The sequence below is a fragment of the Triticum dicoccoides genome, chromosome 3A (genome assembly GCF_002162155.2).
Source record: "Triticum dicoccoides isolate Atlit2015 ecotype Zavitan chromosome 3A, WEW_v2.0, whole genome shotgun sequence".
Taxonomy (NCBI): domain Eukaryota; kingdom Viridiplantae; phylum Streptophyta; class Magnoliopsida; order Poales; family Poaceae; genus Triticum; species Triticum dicoccoides.
Genome location: NC_041384.1, coordinates 87,900,814 through 87,924,512, shown reverse-complemented (window position 1 = coordinate 87,924,512; position 23,699 = coordinate 87,900,814). Strand labels below are relative to the sequence as shown.

The window sequence follows — 23,699 nt, the reverse complement described above, 5'->3', positions numbered from 1 at the left end:
TCAATATATACATAGCTATAAATATCTCCTCTGAGATGCCTGTTGTAGGACTTATTAATGCCACAATGGAGGACATAAGAGCCTACGGCCAATTAGTCACGGTCGATGAAGATACAGAGGTGTTTTAGATCCCCTAAAAAAATACAGAGGTGTTTTAGATTTTTAGAAGAAATTCATTTAATGTATAATATATCGTAAAACTATCCTAAAATTTGTGAAACTTTTTACACAACAACATATATGAAAAAACCACCAAATAACTGGATTACATAGGCGTTTTAGATTTTCAGAAAAAAAGCAAAATACCGGACACGTGGGCCCTTTGCCCCACATGTCATCGAGTTCAATGCCACAAACCGCACCTAAGAGGCAGTTCCAACTGCAACTCGGAGACCATGGAAAGCAGGTAATCCATCCATGGTGATTTCATCGCGCCAAGTGGTTCGTCCCTGGTGGCGGTGAGATTAAATCCAGGCGGCGTCTGTCAGGACCTTATCACATTTCTTGCTCTCAGTTTGGGGTCCTCCATGTAAAAAATCAGGGACTTACTTGGAATTTCCTTTTTCTTTTGGGTCATGTAGTAATCTGTGTCTTGGTGCTTATCTAATGCAGCGGTCCTTGTGAACGCCACATCAGGGCTCTCATCTCCGACGACGCCGATACTCGAGCACTGCATCGTCGGTCACCCGCTCGACGTACCGGCGGGCAAGACCTAGGCGTGAGGGGCCGGCGGCCTCCAGGGCTGCCAACCAAAGAGACCTTGATGTGTGCCTCTTTCTTAGTTTGCTCCTCTAGTGGAAATGACCGCCACAAGGTGTTGTTCATAGCATCCGGGAGCTCCTCGACCACACCATGCAAATCGATCATAGAGAAGCCATTTTCTTTTTCAAAATAAATAGAGAAACATTATGCTCGGCGTCTTTACAACTCATAAGCTGTGATAGATAAGCATCAAAGTACGAAAGTGGCTGTAAAAAGGAATAGAGAGGGATGATTGGCGTAACGTGTTGGATGTTAAATTGAACCCCATAGACAAGTATATATATAGGAGTACAGACTTTGAGATGAAAAGTCTCTCCTAAAGATAAGGTAGGAGATGGATTATACAACTTCTAAACTACTCCCTCCGTCCGAAAAAACTTGTCCCTCAAATAGATGTATCTAGTATCAACTTGGTGCTAGATACATTCATTTAAGGAACAAACTTGGGACAAGCTTTTCCGGACGAAGGGAGTATCAAACAAATACATGTATTTTTTTTTGCGGGAAATCGAACAAACACATGTAAACTAAATATATCTCTGACACTGACTGCCAGGCTCATGAACAGTCTGCCATAAATTGAAAGCTCTGCGTATGTTGAAAATAACACCGTTGCCGGCCCTAACTTCGCATACACAGACGTAAAACACACATTTCCCGCCCATAGAAGCGTTGGCTACGGGCTGGCTGGTATACGATGGCGACGGATTCCGGCGCGCTCGATCAAAGGCCGCATGCATGCACACGCATGTCGGCGGTTTTGGATACGATGCATGTGACGTGCCGGATCGTTCGTACGTACTACTACTATGTACAGTAGCAAAATTTGGATACCCGTACCCCAACCATCCATGATTGATTAGACAAGGCAGGTCGTGACGTTGGCCATGACGAAAAATGAAGAGCATTGGCACGTGCGCAGCGCAAGGCTCGGCTGGCCTGGCTTGGCTTGGCTTGAGTGGCCAAAGGAGTGCATGCGTGCGGTTAACTTTCTGACCGGCCCAGACTTAATGCGTTCCGTTAGGGTATGGGCAATGCATGGGCATGTAAAATGGTGGCATATGGATATAGATGCATGAAAATAATAATTTGAGGCATATGTGTTAATTTTTTCTCTCCAATGCAAGCTACTACTAGTGAGCTTTATCAAAGAATAGAAAGTGACTCTCACTACACATGCATCTCTCGTCTTCATTTCAACATTTTCAACTTTATGCATTGGATCACACTTTTTCTCTCTAAACACCCGCCTCCTGAAAAGGATCCTGCTTCCCTATCCGAATCTACCTTTTCTATTATCCGATCCTACATGGCATGTGAGGCATCATCCATGAGCTATGCAAGCTTCAGGATGATGCCTCACATGCCATGTAAGATCGGATAACAGAAAAAGTATGTTCGGATGAGGAAGTAGGATCCTCTTCAGGAGGCGGGTGTTTAAAAAGAAAAAAAAAGATCCAGTACATAAAGTTGGAAAAAGTAAAGTGAAAGGACGGATGCATGTGTAGTGAGAATCACATTTTATTTTTTGATAGGCCTCGCTAATAATAGCATGCATTGGAGAGAAAAAATCAATACATATGCCTTAAATTATTTTTTGTCATGAGACATATATATCCATATACCATCATTGTACATGCCCTTACATGTACAAATACATTGATACACGGTGCCTCGACGTATCCGTCTTGACCGGAACCACAAGGTTAGGGCATGGCCAACGCGTCGCCTCAAGCTGATGCTCCGCAGAGCCAGGTAGGCTCGGATGCCACGGTGGTGGTTCGGCTAGTGCTCCACAGGTGTCAGGGGATCCTGCAGAGGAGCCTGTCTCTCCGAGAGAAAAAGAAAAAGCAAGATAAAAAGGAGAGGAAAGAAGGAAGGAAAGCGGCGACAGCGACTCACAGCAGGATATGTAAAGAATGGAAAAGAAATATGGGCTCACGTCATGAGACCACTGAAGCCTGTTGAATTAAACGGTGGTCTCAGCTCCGTTAGCAAAGTCAAGAAATGATGCACGGTGCAACTTGCATGTCCATTTTTCATGCCAGGTGTCCTGCCCGTATACGTGCCAAAAGAGAGGACGTCCCGAGTGACGGCGCATAGAACTGAACTTGCTGCTCCCCGCAAAAGAGAAAAGAAATTGAACTTTCTCTTGAATTTCTTCACTCAGTTTTGTTTCTCTCTCTTGTTTTTATTATTGTTTACTTTCCCGATAATTCGCGTATGTACATGCAGCCACATGAGATCGTTATCAGCACCACTTGTCCCCACGTGATTCGTGCTACTACAATACATCATTGCCGTATAACATTTCCTGGTCAGCGTACACCAACCGGTATATTGCTCGCATCGCCTTTGTGCCCCCAGTAAATGGCCAACATGGCAGCCTCACGCATTGAAACGTTATGTGCGTTGATGAGAATTGATTGCACGGCAGTGCAAATGGCTAGCTGCATCAGGCGGGAACGAGACCCATGTTGATCACACCTCAATTACAACGGCTAGCTGCATGACGACCTGCTTGTACTTAATTAGGATATTTGATAAAGTGCCTCATCTTAGCAAAAATACAATGGTGAACATGGTGCGCGCGCATCACGTGTGAATAGTAAATTCATAAAAAAAGTCCTAGAAAAAAAATCTGAAATTTCACGGTAAGAAGCTTAGTCGATCATTCTACTCACGTGTGAAGTTTTATGATGTATTGACACCCATGATATTCTTAGTGAAGAAAATACAAATGTGACCATACTATTCATTAAACAATGTTTTTTAATATAGCTTCGATTTTGTCATTTTTGCCCAGATTTACCACATATGTGATTTCTTCGTGAAACTTCATATGCGAGTATACCGGTTGACTATGTATGTTAAAAAATAGATTTTTTTTTATTTTTTTCTAGCATTTTTTGAATTTACTATTCATTCAAGGTGTGCGCGCACACACCCATGTTCATCAAATCCGCATCCCTCATCATAGTTTGTCCTTTGCCTGGAATGATATTCTCAAGGTTTTGGCAATATCCCAAATGACGCATGGTGCTTTGGCACTGATCAAATGCTCTAGCAAGCATATGAGCTAAATGGCTCTCAAGAGTTAAAACCGATGTCAAAAGGTCAAACTGCCCCTACCCTGCTCCACTGTATATGGCTTCTCCAGCTCTCCAAACTTCTCCGTACAAGCTGCTCGGGCGTCTCCGTGTCTGGTACGGTCTGTTGTGTCTCTGCTGCTTACAACTGTACTTGAGTGGCATGGGGAATGATTAACCTCTTCACAGGTTCCTCCTCTCACCGCCACCAGCTCGACCTCGTCGCTCATCTCCCAGTATGCTGTCCCTCTGTGCTCTAGGACTCCTCCGACGCGTGCCACCAGGGCCCTGCGTTCTGTGCCCAGGTGTGCTCGTTTTGTTCCCTCTCTCTGACAGCATTGTGCTCAAGAGTCTTTGCTTCAGATGGCCATTCTAATTTGTTTCCCCTTCTCCATCCCTCCCAGCCTTGCCGGAGTTCCAAAGCATGTATTTGTCCATGTCCCAGAGTAGTTCAACATCACCTCCATCGCATCACGCTGTGCTAATCTTTCTTCATGCTGCAACACGGACGGTGCAGTTTTTGGAAATGGGACAACAGCAGTGATGTCAATACTCAATACACCAAGCAGCAGAGATGTCATGAATTACTGGTGTCCATGCACACGTCCGACCCACCCAACGGAAATAATTGGCGAGTCGTCGCCTGCCATTTCGTGTAAATGCTCTAATTTAAGAGGACACTGTGCACCATCAATACGCCCAGCTCCCCTGCAGCCGAATAATGATACCCAACAGACAAGGTTGTATTCATACAAACATAAATTGGTTGTGGCCACTCGCACGAGGGTATAGCAGGGCGTATTTCATTTGGTAAGCAATTAACACTGTTTAGTATTGCAAGTGGGGCGCATGAGGCTATATTAGGCTGGTCGTAATGATAGTATCATAAGCAGTATCATCCATGTCAACTAGACTTTTTGAATGATGTGGTACACAATTAAATGAGGAAAGAGAGGGTGTGGTATCATATCATGATACCGTATCATGTTAAATATTGTACTACTTTGTGTCATGCATGACAATTAATAAGGCAACCTAAAATACTAACTTATGATATTATGCATTACAGAGGTAGTATCATATACCAGTATCATATGCATGATAATAGTATATGATACTCCCCATTACAACCAGCCTTAGCTAGCAATCACGATGCACTCGTGGACGCACAGGATTACGGCAGCGCATAGCCGCATGTCCTCAAAATCTGCGTCGTTACTTTCCTTTATATCTTCAGTAAATATAAAACACATACTCCCTCCATTCCACAATGTAGTGCTTTTTCTATCCTCGTGCTTCAATTTTAACCGTAAATTTAACTATCAAGACCGATTGCGGCGGGAGCAAAAATTATATCAGTGAATTAGTATTCGAAATTTTCAATTATATAATTTTTTCTCCCGCCGCAGTTGGTCTCGTTGGTTAAATTCATGGTCAAAGTTGGACCTCGGAAAGCATGGACGCACTATATTTTGGAATGGAGGGAGTACATTTTACAAGCATGTTTCGAAACATATGTTAAACATGTATTTGAAAAAAGTTAAACATATGTAAAATACATGTTTCAGATGTATATGAAAAATGTGCAATGTGTATGAAAGAAGTAGATAAGAAAACATATAGTATTTGAAAAATAAATATTAATCACGTATTTCAGTTCTACATACATTCATTTGAGCGACAATGTTACGCTCCCGATCGAATTAACTTGTGGCAAGGTAGGATACAGGTCCGGATTACAAGCAATTTGGGGATACATGAGTCTAGAGGAAGGGGATCGGGGGATGAGAGCCGCCGCCAGGTTACAAATTCATCGATGCCTTCTCTAGAGGAAAACCTAGCCTGCTTAACGAAGCCGCTCGTGCCCCAGGTGTGGGCTGGTAGGAGGGTGCTGGGCCCCCGCAGATGCTGGGCCCGCTCCGGCCCAGGGGTAGCTGCTGATGTAGTGGGCCTGGAAAGTACTTGGGTCGTAACAGACAATTAATATGGATTGCTGGAGTAGTACATTCCAGAACTTTCAAAACTGCGGACAATTTCTAGTACATGTCTATGTATATCAAAAATGCACATTTTGTCTGTGGGAAAAACACATATGTGTTAAAAAAGAATGAAAAGGAAAAAACTTACAAAAATCATGGAACACAACAAAACAGACAAAAAAACCTATAAATAAATAAATAATACCAAAAGGAAAATAAAAAATTAAAGAAAAAGGAAGAACAATAAAAACAGACAAAAACCGAAAAATAAGTAAAGAATACCAAAAGAAAAAACAAAAGAAGAAGTAAGAACCAATAAAAAGATAAAAGGAACAAACAAACCCAAAAGGAAAAAAAGAAAAATATGAAGAAAAACAAAAGAAAAAAATAGGAACCATGAAAGAAACAAATAAAATAGAAGAACAAAGGTAAACGAAAATAGGAAAAACGGCGACTGCGAAAAGCGAATGTAACATGTGACAACATGTGCCACGGACACGCAATAATGGGCCGGCACGATACCGTAGCGCTCTATAGGCTGGTTCTCATTCTTCGTGATTTGGACGCACGATTTATAAGATAAAACGTTTTAAATAAACGAATCCATGAAAAAGTGAAACTTATAGGTTAGGATAAGTGGCCATGTGCGCCACTTGTGGCAACCTGAAAAGGTGGGAGGAACTTTTGCAAGGGATACCCCTTAATTAGTGATTTTGCAGCACTGTTTCACATAGCGGTAACTAGCACGATAGCTAGCACACGTGTGTCCTCATGGGTCAACCCTTTATTGGTTTTCAAGCACTTTCTTCAGCTTTTGTTGAAATGGATGTCGTGGGAACGATTCCGACAATAATAAGGGATAGAGTAAAGGAACATGATCTATCAAGATGCTTATGGGTGACACAGTGGTTTTAGCGAGTTTAGGCCTCTCGCGATGGAGATAACAGCCCTACGTCTCGTGCTCCGGAGAGGCTTTATTTTATTTGAGTATGTATCTGGAGATTACAACGAGAGAGAGAGAGAGAGAGAGAGAGAGAGAGAGAGAGAGGAGAACGGATCCAAATGCGAGAGCTAAGTCCTGAGGCTAATGGCGGGAGAGTAGAGGGAGAAGAATGAGAACCCGTCGAGCTATGCGGTGGGGGTGGCTTATATAGAGTGCGCCACCCCCTCATCTATTATGTTATAAATTAGAGCATTAATGCCATAATATCAACCCGTTATGAAACCTCCACTATGAGGATGACGTTTCAACTGCCTTGCCGACTGTCGGTCTTCGCACGCCCGGATGAGTCATACAATCGAGTGGTTGCCTGTCGTCCGAGTGGATGGTACGTCGATGCGTCCGAGTGGATAGTATGTGTGAATGAGATTTATCTGGGCCCACCTGCTGTGCGGACCCCATGCTTTACGATATTTTGACCCTTCGTGGGCCTACCTGTTATTTGTATCCCCAACAATAAAGAAACTGGCCTAACAGAGCTGTTCTTTAAATAGGGGTTTACCAAAAAATAGATATTGTGTATTTTTTACACCAACACAAGAAAATATTTACAAATTTTTAAATGTTTGCAAATGAACATTATATTTGCTAATTCAAAAAATATTGGTAAATACAAAAAATGTTAATAAATTAAAAAATGAGCATGAATTTGGAAAGTTTGCGATTTTACAAAACATTCGTGAAATCAAAAAATATTCACAAATTTAAATATTTAGCGGAATCAATAAATATATGTGAATTTCAAAGAATATTCTTAAATTCAAAAATATTATTTTGGAATTTTGTGTGTGAATATTTTAAAATATCCATAGATTCAATAAGACCTGTGTTAACAATTGTTAGTGAAATTTTAAAAATATTTTTGAATTGCTAGAATATTCACTAAGTTGGAAAATGATCTCAGATTTTCAAAAATGATCATGAATCCATAAAATATTAACGAAACTCAGAAAATTATTGTTAATTAAAAACAATCACGGTTGCAAAAAGTATTCCTGGATTCAAAAAAATTCGTGGGCTTATAAAAAATGTTTGCTGATTCAAAAAGTGTTTGTGGATTTGAAAAGTACATGTGGACTAAGAAAATCGGAGCTTTGAATAAATGTTGCAAATTATAAAAAATATAGATTTAAAAGTGTTCATGATATGTAAAAACGTTTGCGGATTTAAAAATAAATTCGTGAGCGTTATGGGCCGGCCTGTTTGCTTGTTTTCTAGCTTTCCTAGGCCGAATGGACCTACTTATATTTCTTAAAAAGGGCAAAGCCTAGGACTTGCGGGAAGGTTGACATTTATACTAGTGCTCTATGAAGTAAAGAGAAGGAAGGGATTACGCAATAAAAAATTTAAACCTGTTGTTTGTGTTGATCCTCTTCCATTGTTTCAGTATTCACAGATCTAGTACTAGCATCTTATACAAGATGAAAGAGGATTCAGATTCTATAGTTGGCTTTAATGTAGCTCTGGTTCTGTTTTGATCGATTTCACCCCAAAAACCAGATAGTGTGGACATTTTTAAGAAGTCCAAGAAACATTTTTTTTGCAATGTTCTGGATTTTATCAAATATATAATAATTAAAATATTTGTCGATTCAAATGATGTACGAATGAAAAAAAAATCTTTGCAAATTCAAAACCTGATCATGAATTTGGAAAATATTCAGGAAAATTATTCACAAATTTTGAAAACATGTACGCGGATGCAAAAAAAATCATGAATTTTAAAATATTCATTGATTCAAGTAATGTTCACGTGCTTGAAAATTTGTTCTTGGTTTCATAAAATGTTCGCGAATTAGAATGTTACCTAATAAAAAATGTATTTTTTTAAATGTTCTAAAATTTAGAAAATTGTAATGATATTAAAAAATGAGCTGGAATTCAAAAAATGTGAAAAATATTCACAAATTCAAATAATGTTCATAAATTCAAAAAAAAATCCTAAATTCATAAAACAAATTGTGAAATTAAAAATTGTTCATCGCATGCAAAGATGTGCAAATTTAAATTTTTTGTGAACTCATAAAATGTTTGTGGATTAAAACTTACTGAGAAATTTGGAAAATGTCCTTCAATTATGAATTTCAAAATGGTCATGAATCATGAATTTGAAAAATTGTTTAAAAATTTCGAAGATGGAAAATAAAAAAAGGAAAAGGAAAAAGGATTATTAAAATAAAAGAACCGAAACAAAGAGGGTCACAAAAAACACAACAAGATTACACATGAAAAACTGTAAGACGGACCCGACGATGTAGCAGCAAGTGTTCGAGGGTATGCGTTTCCCTAGCATCCGTCACGTTGCGCGATACATAGGATTTACTTCAAAGAAATGCTTACGATATGTGTGTCGCATGCCTGCGGTCCATATAATATTACCTTGCCCGGCCCACTGGACGCATTGCACCAAGAAAAACCTAGGCCCATCCCACTAATTTCATTGTATGTATCTAGGTTTAAAAAATCGATCATACAAAAGAAATATTTCTTGGGAGCACCTAGTTTTTTTAATGTTGGCTGGAGAACTGTGAAATTCGTTGATCAAAAAGAGGTATTACAAGAATACTCCCAAACGAGGAATGCACCGCATAAAGCGGATGCTAAAAAAGAAAAAAGGAAAAGAGGGTCGGTCGGTTTATTTAGGAAAACCAGGCTAAAACCAAAGCAGTGCATAGCTCAACTAGGACTAAAGCACCACAACATTTATAAAAAACTGGACGTCTGCACCGTTACTAGAGTGCACACCAACAGCTGTCGTATTGTACAAGGCTGCTATGAGTATATCCGCAAACATCGAGGAAACTAGAGAGGAATGATACATCCGAAAGAGTGATACATATGCCGCTCCGATCCCACGAGGCTAGCTGACATAGCTCGCGTGGCGCTACTTGTATACAAAGGGTGCTCCTGCTGCTCACACTATCGACCGACGATCAACTCCAAACGGATGCACCACCAATGCTCCATGCTCACCAAAACGTTGTCGGCTCTAGATCCACCACACCACCACTAACCAAGTGCTCCCAACACCAGACTTGACTCCAAGGCAATGCTTCCAACAAAGTAATGACACCACAGGCGCCACCATTACACATGGTTTTCATCGGGAGACAAGAACATGGAGCAGGGAGAGGTGTCGGCCCCCCTCGATGGCACCTCCAACAAGGAAAATCATACCCGAAGGCGTCATTTGCCATCAATCCAAACCGTAGTCGAGCAGGACTTTCGTCGGGGACGACGTCTCCATATAAAGACTAGGCTTAGCAAAATTCTCCATGGCCTAAAAATAAAAGAAAAATCAAACCGTAGCAATACACTGGTACATCTTTTCGATAAAGGCATTTTTATTGACTAAAAATGTAGTATCAAGCGGATACAAAAGCATGATGGACAACATCTGCTAGCGTCTGATATATTTTTCTTCTTCCGTTGCAACGCATGGACATGTTTGCTAGTCTACTATAAACAGGAGAGATCCGGCCTCCCCACCCATCCCTACTCCGACCGGCAAGGCCGCCGGAGAAGGAAAGATGGGGAGCTGGGAGGACGAGGGCGACGCTCAAGGGAAGGAGATGGAGAGAGAACAGGGAGAAGGGAGAAAAGAGTCTAAGGGTACCTCTTAAGCAGTGATTTTCACATATTTATGTGCTCGTCAAGACATCGAAACTATTGCAACATTTTGTTATTAAACATTTCAAGAATTTTGACCTGAAACTTCCAGGCGCAAACATTTCGGCACCCCACAAGGAATTTGAAAGTTATTTCCTTGGTAATTTTTCTTTTTTCGGAGTGAGAATATACAATCAACTCAACTCCAAAAGAATTAGTTTTTATCTGCAACGGCCAGAAAGCAAAATTGGCTTTTTATATACAAAGAGGAACACGTTCGGCTCTTTCCTTTCTCTCCCCCTCTCTTTTACCTCCAACTTGGGCAAAAAACGAGCGACCGACCAACACTTCTTGATCATCGTCATCGTCGTCGTCATCATCATCATCCGTCCATGCGTCGTGGAAGTGAAGTAGCGTCAAGTCAAGCAAGCTCCCTACTTCTCTCTTTTCTTTCTTGTAGATTAGCTGTTCTTCAGTAGGTAATTAGCACGAGCGAGAATAAAACGTTCGCTCACGCACACGCGGACGACGACCCCACCTGCCTCCGCTTCCACACGATCGGAGCGACGATCATCCATACTGCAAGGTGAGCAAATTGTCCATCCGTCAGTAGATGCACACAAACAAATTATGAACAGTATGCAGAAGAAATTTCAGCTCAGCAATGGCGTTCACACTTACTGTACGTGATCGCCGCTAGCCACTCGTTGCCGACGCGCACCCACGTGCTCGCCCACCCGACGTCAATCGTCCACCTGAGGATGAAATCAGACAACGCGTTAATCAATCAGTGTTCTCAGATCAGGAACATCTGGTGATCCAAGAGTGCAGTCAGTCAGTTCAGTCTGACAGAGTGTTTCTTCCTTGTCTGAAACTTACTTCTCCATTTCCTGATGCGCGTTCCAGCCGATGAAGAGCATGGCGAAGTACATGGCGCCCATGGCGAACACGAAGTGGAAGAAGCCGAACCCGTAGGGGATGTCGTCGTCCTCGGACTCCGTCTCGGCGCTCTTGAACTGGATACACTTTGAGTCTATCCCCGTCGAGAAGGTGGCCGCCACGACCACGATCACCGCGATCACGAAGCTCTGCCAACAGTGCATACATGGTTAGCACCTATTTTTCAGACAAGACTAGCAAGCGCAGCAACTAAATTAACTGATGGCATGTTTGCCTCCTCTTCTAAATTTGTAGTACTGAATTAGCAGTAGTATATCACTGAAGAGAGACTGTGTTCTTACCGCGATGTTGAGCCAGTCTGCGCTCGTCGCGACCGCTGCTTTCCTGTTGCACATCTCCGTGTGCGGCTCACTGTAAATTTCACCATGCAAACAAGATGTAAGCAAGCAACTCCCGTGTCGAGAAATGAATTTATAACACGATGTTGGACAGACAGGTCTGAATTCATCTCTCTGTCTCACCTTCTGATCGCGGACCAGCAGAGGAACACGATGTATATCCCCATCAGCCCCGGTGCCAGGTACCCCGCCTTCACCTGATCATTTCACCAGCAGATCAGAACACAATTTCTTTCGAGACCAACCATAGAACCGAGACGACGCCATTAATTCAGCCTGACTAAGTAAGCACCTTGGAGTTGACGGAGACGAAAGTCATGATCTGCACGAGCGCGAGGGTGACGGTGATGAAGAGGATGTTGAGCTTGCAGGCGGACGTGGGCGCGTACCAGACGTACATGAGCACGATCCCCAGGATGGACCCCACGTACGTCACGATCGACACCACCAGCACCTGCATGTGGCTGCAACACCCATCCATCCCCAGTTGTTCTTCAGATTTCCATTGTACACAACAACTTGGCCAGATTCAGACAGACAGAGGAGGAAAAGGTAGTGGCGCCACGCACCATCTCTTGAGGTTGAGCTCCGATCGGCAGCAGTCGTTGAGCCACGTGATGAACCTGGTCACGCTGATGAGCTGGATCACGAGGAACGCCCTGCAGTTCAATTCACCCCGGAGGCAAGCTGATCAGTCACATGCTCCAAGAACGTGACTCAAGAACAAGGCGATCAATGTCTGCTAAAAGGAGGCGAGATCATGAGATGTAAGTAGCTTACCCTGCTCCGAAATGCGCCACCTTCCCTGAGAAAATCCAGACAAAAACAAACCCCAACGTCGATCGATCAGCAACGGCAAGATGATTAGCAGCAGGAAGTTAAAATTTTCTGCTTGGGAGATGGTTTGGGAGTTGGGACTGACCGTAGAGCTGGATGAGCGGCGAGGGCGCGAAGAAGGGGACGGCGGTGAGGGCCATCCAGAGCGCGATCTTGACGGGCCACCACTCGGAGTGCCACGAGTTGCGGCAGTCGTGCACCTTGCGCGTCTTCATGGTGGACAGGAACATGACGAAGAAGAAGAGGAAGCAGCCGAGGCTGATGCGCAGCACGCCCTCGGCGCCCAGGCAGTAGCGCGCGCCCTGGCAGCCCCTGAGCCGCCGGAGCTCGCCCAGCGCCGAGTGGCCGTAGTCGCGCACCGTCCACGCCAGCAGGTTGGTCACCAGGAAGATGAGCGCGTACACGTACCGCGCCATCATCGGGTTCGGCCCCACGCACACGCACCGCGCGCAGCACCACTCCTCCGCCACCCGGATCACGCACTGCTCCCCGCAGTTCCTCCCGCCGCCGCCGTCGCTCTCTGCCGCCTCAGTCGGCGCCACGCCGGCACCCACGCCGCCGTCCCTCTCCATCGCAGGGGTCGCCACGGCGGCATCCCGCTCCACCACCACCTCCGGCGCCACGCGGGCGCCGCCGCCGCCGCCCCTCTCCGCGGCCATGGGCACGCCGGCGCCTCCGGTGGTGACTGGCAAGCCGCCGTCAAGCGTCATCGGTGGACCGCTTGATGGCAAGAAGGAGCGCCAACGGACGAGTGCTGCTGTAGCTGTGCCGGGTTTCCTGCGGACATGAACGAGCAGGGTCACGAGATCGTCCGTGGCGTACGCTTCCGTGGATCGCCTATGAATATAGGCGCGCGGATCGGCTAGCTTAGCTCGTGAGCGAAAACGATGTGCTACTTTTTTACTCCCTCTCAACGGAGTGACGTCCCGGGCATGCTTTTTTATGGCCGAATTAGGACCGTTCTAAGCCGCTCTGCTTGGACAGAAATATGATTTACTTGTGCCTGCCATCACTCCCGAGTTTGACCCCGGTTGACCTCCTATATTTTTATCGACCCCACATGACTAACGACTAAGCAAACTACGGCTACTCGGTTAAAAAAACCACTCCCTCCATAAAAAAAATATAAAAGCGTTTAGATTACTAAAGTAGTGAACTAAACATTTTTATATTTCTTTACAAAGGGAGTAATAACTACTACCACCTGAGTAATTTTGTGGCCAAACAAAACGGCTTGCTAATTAATTTTGACTGCTTACTCGTTTCCCTTTCAACGGCTAGGATTGTGTGTTGTGTTGAACGACTGCTGCTGTGCTGAATCATCAAAGGTTTTGTGCCAAAGCTGCATGCATACTTACATAGAGTGGTATCCAATTTGATCTGGATGATTAAAAAGGGAAAGCAAGGCGTGAGTGGAGTGACAGTTACCAGAGAGAAGATGCATGTTACTACATGTATGCGTTTATGTGTAGCAGCAACGCTTGCCTTTAAAGGAAGATTAGGGTTACAGATGGAGGTAAGGTAAGTAAAGAGAGAAAGCTCAATGCATGAGTAGTCATAGGATTGAGCAGGATGCACAGTCGCACATGGCTCTCTCTTTCTCTCTGTGCCTGTCATGTGGAGCTTTGGACGGCCGGCCGATGTGTATGTCTGTGGAATGGAAAAACAAAAGAGCAAAGCCGCAAAGGCAAAGCGTACAAATGGCAAAGAGATTGGATGAAGGGAAAAGGAAAGAGAGAGAGGTTGAATTCCTCCATCAGGAACAAATATTGCCGCTAATTAATTACGCTTAGAGCAATACATAACCTATGTTAAAAATCACGGACCGGTTTAGCAAGCGAGCGTTTGCTGGGAAGCATGGCAATTGCGAACGATTTGCACAGCAATTTTATGCTGTCCACGGATGACAGTTTTCTTTAGCGAGGATGGCAAACCCGCCCAGTTTAGTTTTCGCCAGGATTTGGCCGTGCTTCCTGAAGGAATTTGCCATCCTGGCGACCAAATAAATTGCTATAAAAATATTTGTTTTGCCATGCCCTCCCAGAGAACACCAGCACAATAATAACAATACCCAAAATATGTAGTTTGGCTTGGAGGATTGCTTAGGGCTTTCTTTGCTTAGTCCTGTCCTCCTCCTCTTTTCTGTCGTGCGGCCAAGTTGCCGCTGGTGGTAAGCAACCATGCATAGTCCTTTTTGTGTTAAGTACAAACTAGGTTACTAGGTAGTAATTAACTTGTAAATTCTGTGCAAAGGAAGGATCTTCTTTTCAAGCAATAATCCCATCCTTTCCTTTTTGCTTGCACATATTCTCTGAATGATATGGAGAACCTTTTCGAAGCTTGCCGCTAGATATTTCCATGCTGCTCATCTATCTGCTAATGAACACAGAGATTCCCACTGCTCATCTATCTGCTAATGAAGTTTGAGATTCTCATTTATCCCGGCCGCTAAATGGGAAAAGCATTGGAATCTTACCGCTGGAGACCGCGCTTGGAATCTTAATCAGAGAGGGTGAGAAAAGCACCGTTGACGACGCACCTTGATTAGATCCACGTACGGCCGGCCGGAGCTGAACGTCGCGGTAGAGAATCGGATTCTACCTCGGGTTACCTAACCCGGCTGCTGTAGGAAGAAGAAGGAATCGGAGGGATGAGGGAGGGATTGGCGGGCACGGAACGCATCTCTGTGGCTTGCGCTCCCGACCACGGAAGGCAGAACCGAATGCGCTGCTTGCTATCCAACCGCCACTGTTGCGTATTATACTATTCGGTCTGCGCTCGTTTGCGGCCTCTCCCCGGTCGACAGCCGAACCGATCCGGGGAAAACGGTATTTGGCCCCGAATATATGCGGGAAAGGGATGGCGCTCCTTGTGGTTTCTGCACTGATTTGGTTAGGGTTCTAGTGTGTTGTATGAGAAAAAGGAGAGGAGATTCGGCGCGGCCAGGAGCTAGGATGCTAGCGAGCTTATGGTGTTCGTGCATGGATGATGATCGTGGGAGCAAGGAAGCGGACAGAGAGGGGGAGGAGGAGGAGGAGGAACTCACATGCACGTTGGATGGGACCGGACGGAGGAAGACGAAGGACTCCTTGATAATGTCTTCCGGGAGGTAGAAGCTGAGCTGCCCTGCTTGCCCGAGGTGTACGTACGCCTCTGGCTCAACTGTGGCTGGCAATAGCGGATTGGCGATGCGTCAATGCCGGCCTGGGGGTTTTATTCGGGCGAGCGGCGGAGGAGGGAGACGGGTTGGAGAGTGGGGGTGGAGGTGGCGGTGGTGCTCCGTTTTATTCCCGCCGCAGGAAAGGAGGCAGCGCCTCTATATTTTACTGCGTTTCGTTGTCCCTCTGTCGTCTGTACGCGCGCCCGGTGCGGTTTTTTTTTTCTTTCTGTTCTGTTTTCGGCTCGGTATAAGGAGTATTTCGTACGTGCCACACGCGTACACGCACCACCTCCGCCTCGCTCGATCTCTCCACGCACACACGCTTGGCTCCGGACCCACGGCACATATATGCACGGCCTAAAAATCTTCCGAGCTCCATCTATGTTGCTGTGTACGTTTTGGATCTACCCCGTGAGGTTCACTGGCTCACATTGCCGCTGCGGCGCCGTGGCACCTCATAGCTTGCCATCTCATCGTTTCTACAGCGACGGTGTGTGGACACGTACGGAAGTAAACGAGCCACCACGAGCCTCCTTCACAAAAAAGATGTGGAGCGAGTTGACCCCACCAGTCCACCACAAGCTTAACCCCGGCGACTCTGGTCCGCGCGCCTCGGCTTGGATTTTTGCGTCCGCGGCCCACGCCGGCGTGGTCTGACCGCCACAATTTCACGGAGACGGCAACGACGAGCGAGGAGTTGCAGTCGCTCGGCTCAGGCCCCGTATCTGCCACAACTGGAGCAGATTTTTTCTTGCGTTTGTCTACATGTTGACGGATTTTTTTGCTTCTCTTGCGAAAACTTACATGTGGACGAGTGGATGGATGGGCAACTGGACAATGCCTGGACTAGGAGAGACATGCAAAATCGGGTCTTTCTTAACCTTTTCTATTGCCTGGCCGCGCTGGAGGGCACTGTTGCGTCACGAGGTGCGGATCCCGGGGTTATCCCACCATCGGACACAAGTTGTAAGACTGCCTGAGCAAAATCTTCCTCGTATACCTTTGTCAAAATAAACATTGGCCTAGCTAGAGAATGCCTGTGTACTATTTGCGAGTATGATAAATCCTGCTGCATGATTACCGCTTTTTGGCTCACCCGTCCGACTCGACAACTGACCCCTCCATAGGCCTACAGCCAGCTGAGGAACCACAAAGCCACTTGTGATCGTGAATCGATCCATCCACACATGCATGCATGTATGCCCGGTGAGCAAGCAAGCAATCACTTGCAAGGAATAATCGCCTCAGCAAACATATATAGCAGGGATATCGCCGATCTCGATCACTCTTTCGTGCACTTTTGGACCACGCGCGCCGGCGCACGTCATGGCGCCCCATATATGTCCGTGCATGCGCAGCATGCTCGGGGAAGGGCGTCCCGCCTCGGGCCCCTTTCGGGCTCGCCGCCAGTTGGGCGCAACGGCGATAACCGTACGTGCACACTTGTGCATGTAGTAGATGGTGTGCATCATGATCATGTGCTACGACTCGTCAACGTCATTTGGCTTTGGATACGTCTACGTACCGCCTTGCACGGCTGGATTTGGCAAGGCGACGTGGACGGATCCTTGACCTCCGTGGTGTAGTGCAGGCACGTACTTTCCCACCGGGGCGCGCTCTCTGGTGCATGTGGATGCGGAGGAGCACGAATCGGGTGGGTGCGTTCGTGGTTTGTATATGGTGCAAATTGCAAAAGGCCATAAGAATGCACGTAGAGGGCAAATTGAATCCATGATGCAGTGAACATTTCCGATGTCATAGTATCATTTTAGAATATCAGTTTTTTTACATATAGTGGAGGACAGAAAAGGGGTAAATTCCGTTGTAAATAATGCCCAAAATACAGTTGATATTTCTCGCGGCATAATTTATCTTTTTTGTTGCCTCATGTGTAGGTTGAATTCGACTTGAAACTGTGCGGCGAGATAAAAGTACTTCCGTAGTCTGCTACTCTGCTCAGAGGTTGTTTACATTGTTACGTTCATTTTGCATCACTATTTTTTTAATTATAAATTGCTCATTTATAATCATGTTTTATATATTATGTCATCATTCTTATACCATCCCCCCCTTTTATTTTGCATTTGTAGAACAAGCAGGGGGGACAATGAGAAGCTGTCAGAAAGGACCAGTCGAAGGCAAAGTAAAGAATTTTTTTTCTCAAGCTAGAATAATTCCAGAAAAAATAAAGACTATATGCATGAAGAAAAAGAGCCAATGTGAAAAGTCCCAGGCCTAGGACTGGCATTTGGAGCCCACACCCCCACGAGTCGAGGCCCAAGGGCGGCCACTTGGTTGTGTGGGGCTTGTAGGGACCCAGTGGTCTCCACTCCGGTCCCCTTATTCTTACATTAGGGAAAAACACTAACCTGACTATCTAGGATTTTTTTTGTCACTGAGGCAAAATGGGGAGCACTTTTCCTCAACCAGGGGCTGATTTTGCCGGGATCAAACCCCTTCGGACAGGGGAATTCAAAAGCCATCGTCATCACTAACACTCTAGGCATCGTGGGGACCATCTTCATACACACCACCTTCACCAACTCCATCTACAACACCAACCCCATCTGCATCTCCCTTTCAATGTATGTACCTGTTATAGATTGGTTAATGTGGTCACTTTCCGGTGTTAGTCAGTGCATTGTGATTTATTGGTGAAAGATTTATATGTTCAAATTGTTAGCCATATAATTACCCCATTGCTCATGTTCATTATGACGTCTTTTGAGTAATCTATTATGTTCTTGAGGACTTGAGAGAAACCATGTTGTTCGTAACCATATGAAGTTGCATCAAGTTTGATATTTTGATGTTATGTTGTGGTGTAATTCTCTAATCGTGATATTCAAACATCAATTGCATGTCACTTCACCTATATGGGCCTAGAGGATAACATTATATAATTATTTTATCTAGGAGGGGTGGCAGGAAAGGCAAATATTACCATGCCCTAACTTTATAAACTATTGCATGACGAATTAATGGGGACCCTAGAATCTAACACTATGGTTAGACGTTATCTCAGTTATCCTTGGTATCTGTTGATTCTTATTAAAGTATATAATCATAAGTATGTATGAGTCCAAGTAGGGTGGTACGTAAGCGTAGGCTCCACCACACACTTATCAAAGCAACGAAAGTTATAGTTAACGATACTAGGTGAAAACAACATGGTAAAATACTCTCCTGTCCTCCAGAACGATTTGACCAATATAAGAAACACAACCGATTTCCTTCACACAAATAAGGATTGGGCTACTTATTGCACTTATTTACTTTAATTGCTATTTAAATTACTGCACTTGCTCTCTCAATCAAGCAAACAATCAAACAATTTTGTCAACTTTTGTAGTGATTCCTTGATGATTTCCATAAGCCAATTAGACGCGGAGCATCCTTCAGCCATCCCCATGGACACCACACCGACTCATCAAGCACCAAGTGGACTACTACCTGTGAGCTGTGTTGGGATTTCCTCGAAGAGGAGAGGATGATGCAGTGCAGTAGAGATAAGTATTTCCCTCAGTTAAGAACCAAGGTTATCAATCTAGTAGAAGAACCACACAATACCTCATTAGCAGTACCTGCACACAAGATAACAAATCCTTGCACCCAACATGAACAAGGGGTTGTCAATCCCTTGGCAGTTACTTGCAAGATTAAATTGTATGGTGATAGATAGATAAATCAAACAAAAATACAAAATAAAATAAATAAGGAAAAATTGCAGCAAGGTATTTTTGGTTTTAGTATATGATAAAATATAGACCCAGGGGCCATAGTTTTCATTAGAGGCTTCTCTCTTGAAAATAGCATACGGTGGGTAAACAAATTATTATTGGGCAATTGATAGAAAAGCGAATAATCATGACGATATCCATGGCAAGGATCATGTATATAGGCATCACGTCCGAGACAAGTAGACCGAAACAATTCTGCATCTACTACTATTACTCCACACATTGACTGCTATCCAACATGCATCTAGAGTATTAAGTTCATAAAGAACGGAGTAACGCTTTAAGCAAGACGACATGACGTAGACAAAGTAAAATCATGCATGAATAAACCCCATCTTTTTATCCTTAATAGTAACGATACAACACGTGTCATGTCCCCTTCTGTCACTGGGATTGAGCACCGCAAGATCGAACCCATTACAAAGCACATGTCCCATTGCAAGAAAAATCAATCTACTTGGCCAAACAAAATCAATAGATCAGAGGGAAATACGAAGCTGTAATAATCATGCATAAAAGAGTTTAGAGAAAACTCAAATAATATTCATGGATAGATCTGATCATAAACTCACAGTTCATCGGATCCCAACAAACACACTGCAAAAAGTCATTACATCAAATAGATCTCTAAGAACATCAAGGAGAACATTGTATTGAAGATCAAAGAGAGAGAAGAAGCCATCTAACACTAGCTATGGACCCGTAGGTCCATGGTAAACTACTCGTGCATCATCGGAAGGGCAGCAAGGTTGATGCAGAGCCCCTCCGTGATTGATTCCCCCTACGGCGAAGTACCGGAGAAGGCCTCTAGATGGGATCTCGTGGGAGCAGAAACTTGGGGCGGCGGAAAAAGTATTCCGGGTGGCTCTCTGATGTCAGGGAAATACTTGAGAATGTATAGAGGCGGAATTAGGTCAAGAGATGCCACGAGGTGCCCATAAGCCTGGGGGCGTCCCCCCTAGGGCGCGCCTCCCGAGCTTGTCGCTCCCTCGTTGCTCTTCAGGTCTTCTCCCAAACCTTCTGGGGTCCCTTCTGGTCCAGAAAAAAATAATCCAATGTTTTTTCTTCATTTGGACTCTATTTGATATTGATTTCCTAAAAAGCCAAAAACAGGCAAAATATAACAACTGGCACTGGGCACTAAGTTAATAAATTAGTCCCAAAATATGATATATAATTGCATATAAAACATTAAGATTGATACTATAATAGCATGGAACAATAAAAAATTATAGATACGTTGGAGAAGTATCAAGCATCCCCAAGCTTAATTCCTGCTCGTCCTCGAGTAGGTAAATGATAAAAACAGAATTTCTGATGTGGAATGCTACCTGTCATATTCATCATATAATATTTTCTTTTGTGGCATGTATATTTGGACTTGAGTGATTCAAAGCAATAGTCCATAGTTTGACATGAAAACATAAATACTCAAGTATACCAACAAGCAACTACGTCTTTAAAAATATCAATGCTAAAGAAAGTTGTCCCTAGCCCATCATGCTCAGTCATTGATCCATTCATGAAACACACTCAATATTAGCTACACCCAATGCACAAGTATGACAATAATGCACTCCAGTTGGTGCTTTATAAGAGAAGATGGAGACTCAAATAAAAATAAAAATTGTATAAAAGTAAAATAGATAGGCCCTTCGCAGAGGGAAGCAGAGCTTTGAAGAGGTGCCAGAGCTCAAAGTTTAAAACGAAGAGAAATAATTATTTTGAGAGGCCACTGGTATGCGTTGGTGCTATATAGATGGTTTTTAACCCCTTTCCGCCATGACATTTGGAACCGTCGCCAAGTGTGTGTGGGCGAAGGGGGGGGGGGTCCTTCCCACATGACCCAGAAACCGTTGGGGATAGGGAGCCAAATGCATATACAGTACTCCTACTTGTTTGTGCTCGCATTACCATCGCAGTCGGTATTCTGTAGTGCTACGTTTACGATGCGCGACCCATCACAAATGGTTCACTATTATAGAACGTGTATGATAAGCATACAATGACACACATTCGCTTTTCCCAAACCTTATGCGATAACTAATTAACTAGATTAGCTAATCGGTGTATGAGTGTCGGACAGGATTACGAAACGTCGGACCATCGTAACATCGTCGTACACGACAACTATCGCACACGCTATTCTGTGGTGCAACGTTTACGATGCATACTTCATAGAAAACAGTTCATGGTTACGAATCGTGTACGATAAGGCAACTATCACAAACGTTTAGTTTGCCCGCACCGTTTGTGATATTGTCTGACATTGCACACGCTTTGCAAACGACAACTGTGTGCATGCTTGCACACGTTTCCTCTCTATGAACCATGTCGGATACTGGTGTATATCGCAATAGTTTGTGTTTTACCAACCGTGTGTGCCGTAGCGACCTGGAGAGTGTAATTTCACCGTAATTTAATTGCTGCTATTTCAAATTGTACCAGATTTGAATTTGAATTTGAATGTATGCTATAACTTTCTTCATATCCATGAGGTTCAAAAAACCAATGCATTATTCGATTCATAGGTACATATGTTCAAGAATTACATAAGAACCAAATAAAGAATGATGAACCATAGTTGTATAGTTGTACTATTAAAGGAGGTAAAGATAAAGGCGAAATACATTTTGATTGCTGAACAAGGTGAAGCGGAATGCCCATATTGTGCCCTTGTCCATGCAGAAGTCACGCACGACTCTAGTCCAACCCCTTGTGATGGCCGACCGCCCATTCTTCACGGTCTTCATGAAAACATCTAGATAATCATCGTGTTCTGGTAGAAATACTTTAACCTTTGCATGCCCACCAATCATGTAGTTTGAGAGGTAATCTTGAGTAAACTACTTAGGCAACCACTGCAAAGGAAAAAGATTCAGGCATCATCATCTAACACAACTCATTATGGGCAGTAAAAAGAAGGCCGCAGAGTTCTTACTACCATCCTGCAGTTCGCTGTTGTCTTGGATAAAGTGTAAACAAATAGTTTAATTGCCATCTTTTGACCAAATTTACTAACAATCTTTATCAGCTTCCTCACTTGATGCTGGTTCATCGATACCTCATTGCCCCATACGCAGAAAGGGTCGAAGCGCAGATCTTTACCAATGACATATGTACCTAAAAGCACCAAGTTAATATTAGAAGCTAAACAGCAATTGCACAATGATATAGTACAACAATATTTTATAATATCTTATAACATCCAATATACTCACATATTAGATAAATTAACTGAAAGTGCAACTATCCCTGGGTGGTTTTGGTAATTATTAACAACATATAGCTCATTGAACTAATACTATTTCAAGATGATCATTTCAGAAAGTTCAATGACTGGCATGGCATGGATTAAGAATGTGGACCCCTCAAAATGCTAAGGACACATAGTGGCTCAAGCTCAAGACTCTATCTTTTTCATTTTAGTGATCCGAGATCACATTGAGTCCATAGGAAAAGCCAATACTATTAAAAGGGGATGAGGTGTTGCTTAATGGCTTACTTGCTCAAAATGCTTAGTGATATGCTCCAAAAACCATCAACCACTTTCTCATATCCACATATTTCCCAAACCAAAAGTCAAACTCAGCCCCACCGAAATGTTCTATCCGGCGCCACCGAGTTCACTTGACATAGCCACTGCCAGAAACCCTAGTCATATCGGTCGTACCAATAGGGATCTCGGTCTCACCGAGATGGGATTGCAAACTCTCTATTTCCCTTCGTAACGTTTCGGTCCAACCGAGATGAGCTATCGGTCCCACCGAGTTTGCAATGCAAACTCTCGGTTTCCTTTTCGTAATGTTTCGGTCTCACCAAAATGAGCGATTTGGTCCCACCGAGATTGCCTGACCAACTCTCTGGTTAGTTTATTACCAAAATCAGTCCCAACAAGTTTGTATAATCGGTCTCACCGAGAATACATTATGCCGTAACCCTAATCAAATCGGTCCCACTGAGTTGACATGTTGGTCCCATCGAAAAGCCTAACGTTCACATTTTGAACTGAATCGGTCCCACCAAGTTTTCTGATTCGGTCCTACCGAGTTTGGTGAATTGTGTGTAACGGTTAGATTTTGTGTGGAGGCTATAAATACCCCTCCACCCACTCTTCACTCGAGGAGAGAGCCATCAGAACATGCCTACACTTCCAACCTTCATTTTCTGAGAGAGAACCACCTATTCATGTGTTGAGACCAAGATATTCCATTCCAACCATATG

At 44.0% G+C, this 23,699-nt stretch overlaps 1 protein-coding gene across 1 annotated transcript; it reads right to left on the bottom strand.

The window, feature by feature from the left end:
- Positions 1-10,497: 10,497 nt before the first annotated feature.
- LOC119267301 (probable serine incorporator) lies at positions 10,498-15,830 on the bottom strand. Its single transcript, XM_037548671.1, has 10 exons — positions 15,621-15,830; positions 12,660-13,351; positions 12,518-12,542; positions 12,307-12,396; positions 12,030-12,201; positions 11,861-11,934; positions 11,681-11,750; positions 11,319-11,527; positions 11,121-11,194; positions 10,498-11,018 (listed from the first exon to the last, which is right to left on the bottom strand). Coding segments are annotated over exons 1-10 (1,476 nt in total). The 5' UTR covers positions 15,623-15,830; the 3' UTR covers positions 10,498-10,950.
- Between the last annotated feature and the right edge of the window lie 7,869 nt (positions 15,831-23,699).

Coding starts and splice junctions, on each gene's coding strand:
- LOC119267301 (XM_037548671.1), bottom strand. Junction 12,202..12,306: donor GAGCTCAACCTCAAGAGATG/GTGCGTGGCGCC, acceptor TGGGTGTTGCAG/CCACATGCAGGTGCTGGTGG. Junction 11,528..11,680: donor CAGACTGGCTCAACATCGCG/GTAAGAACACAG, acceptor CACTGTTGGCAG/AGCTTCGTGATCGCGGTGAT.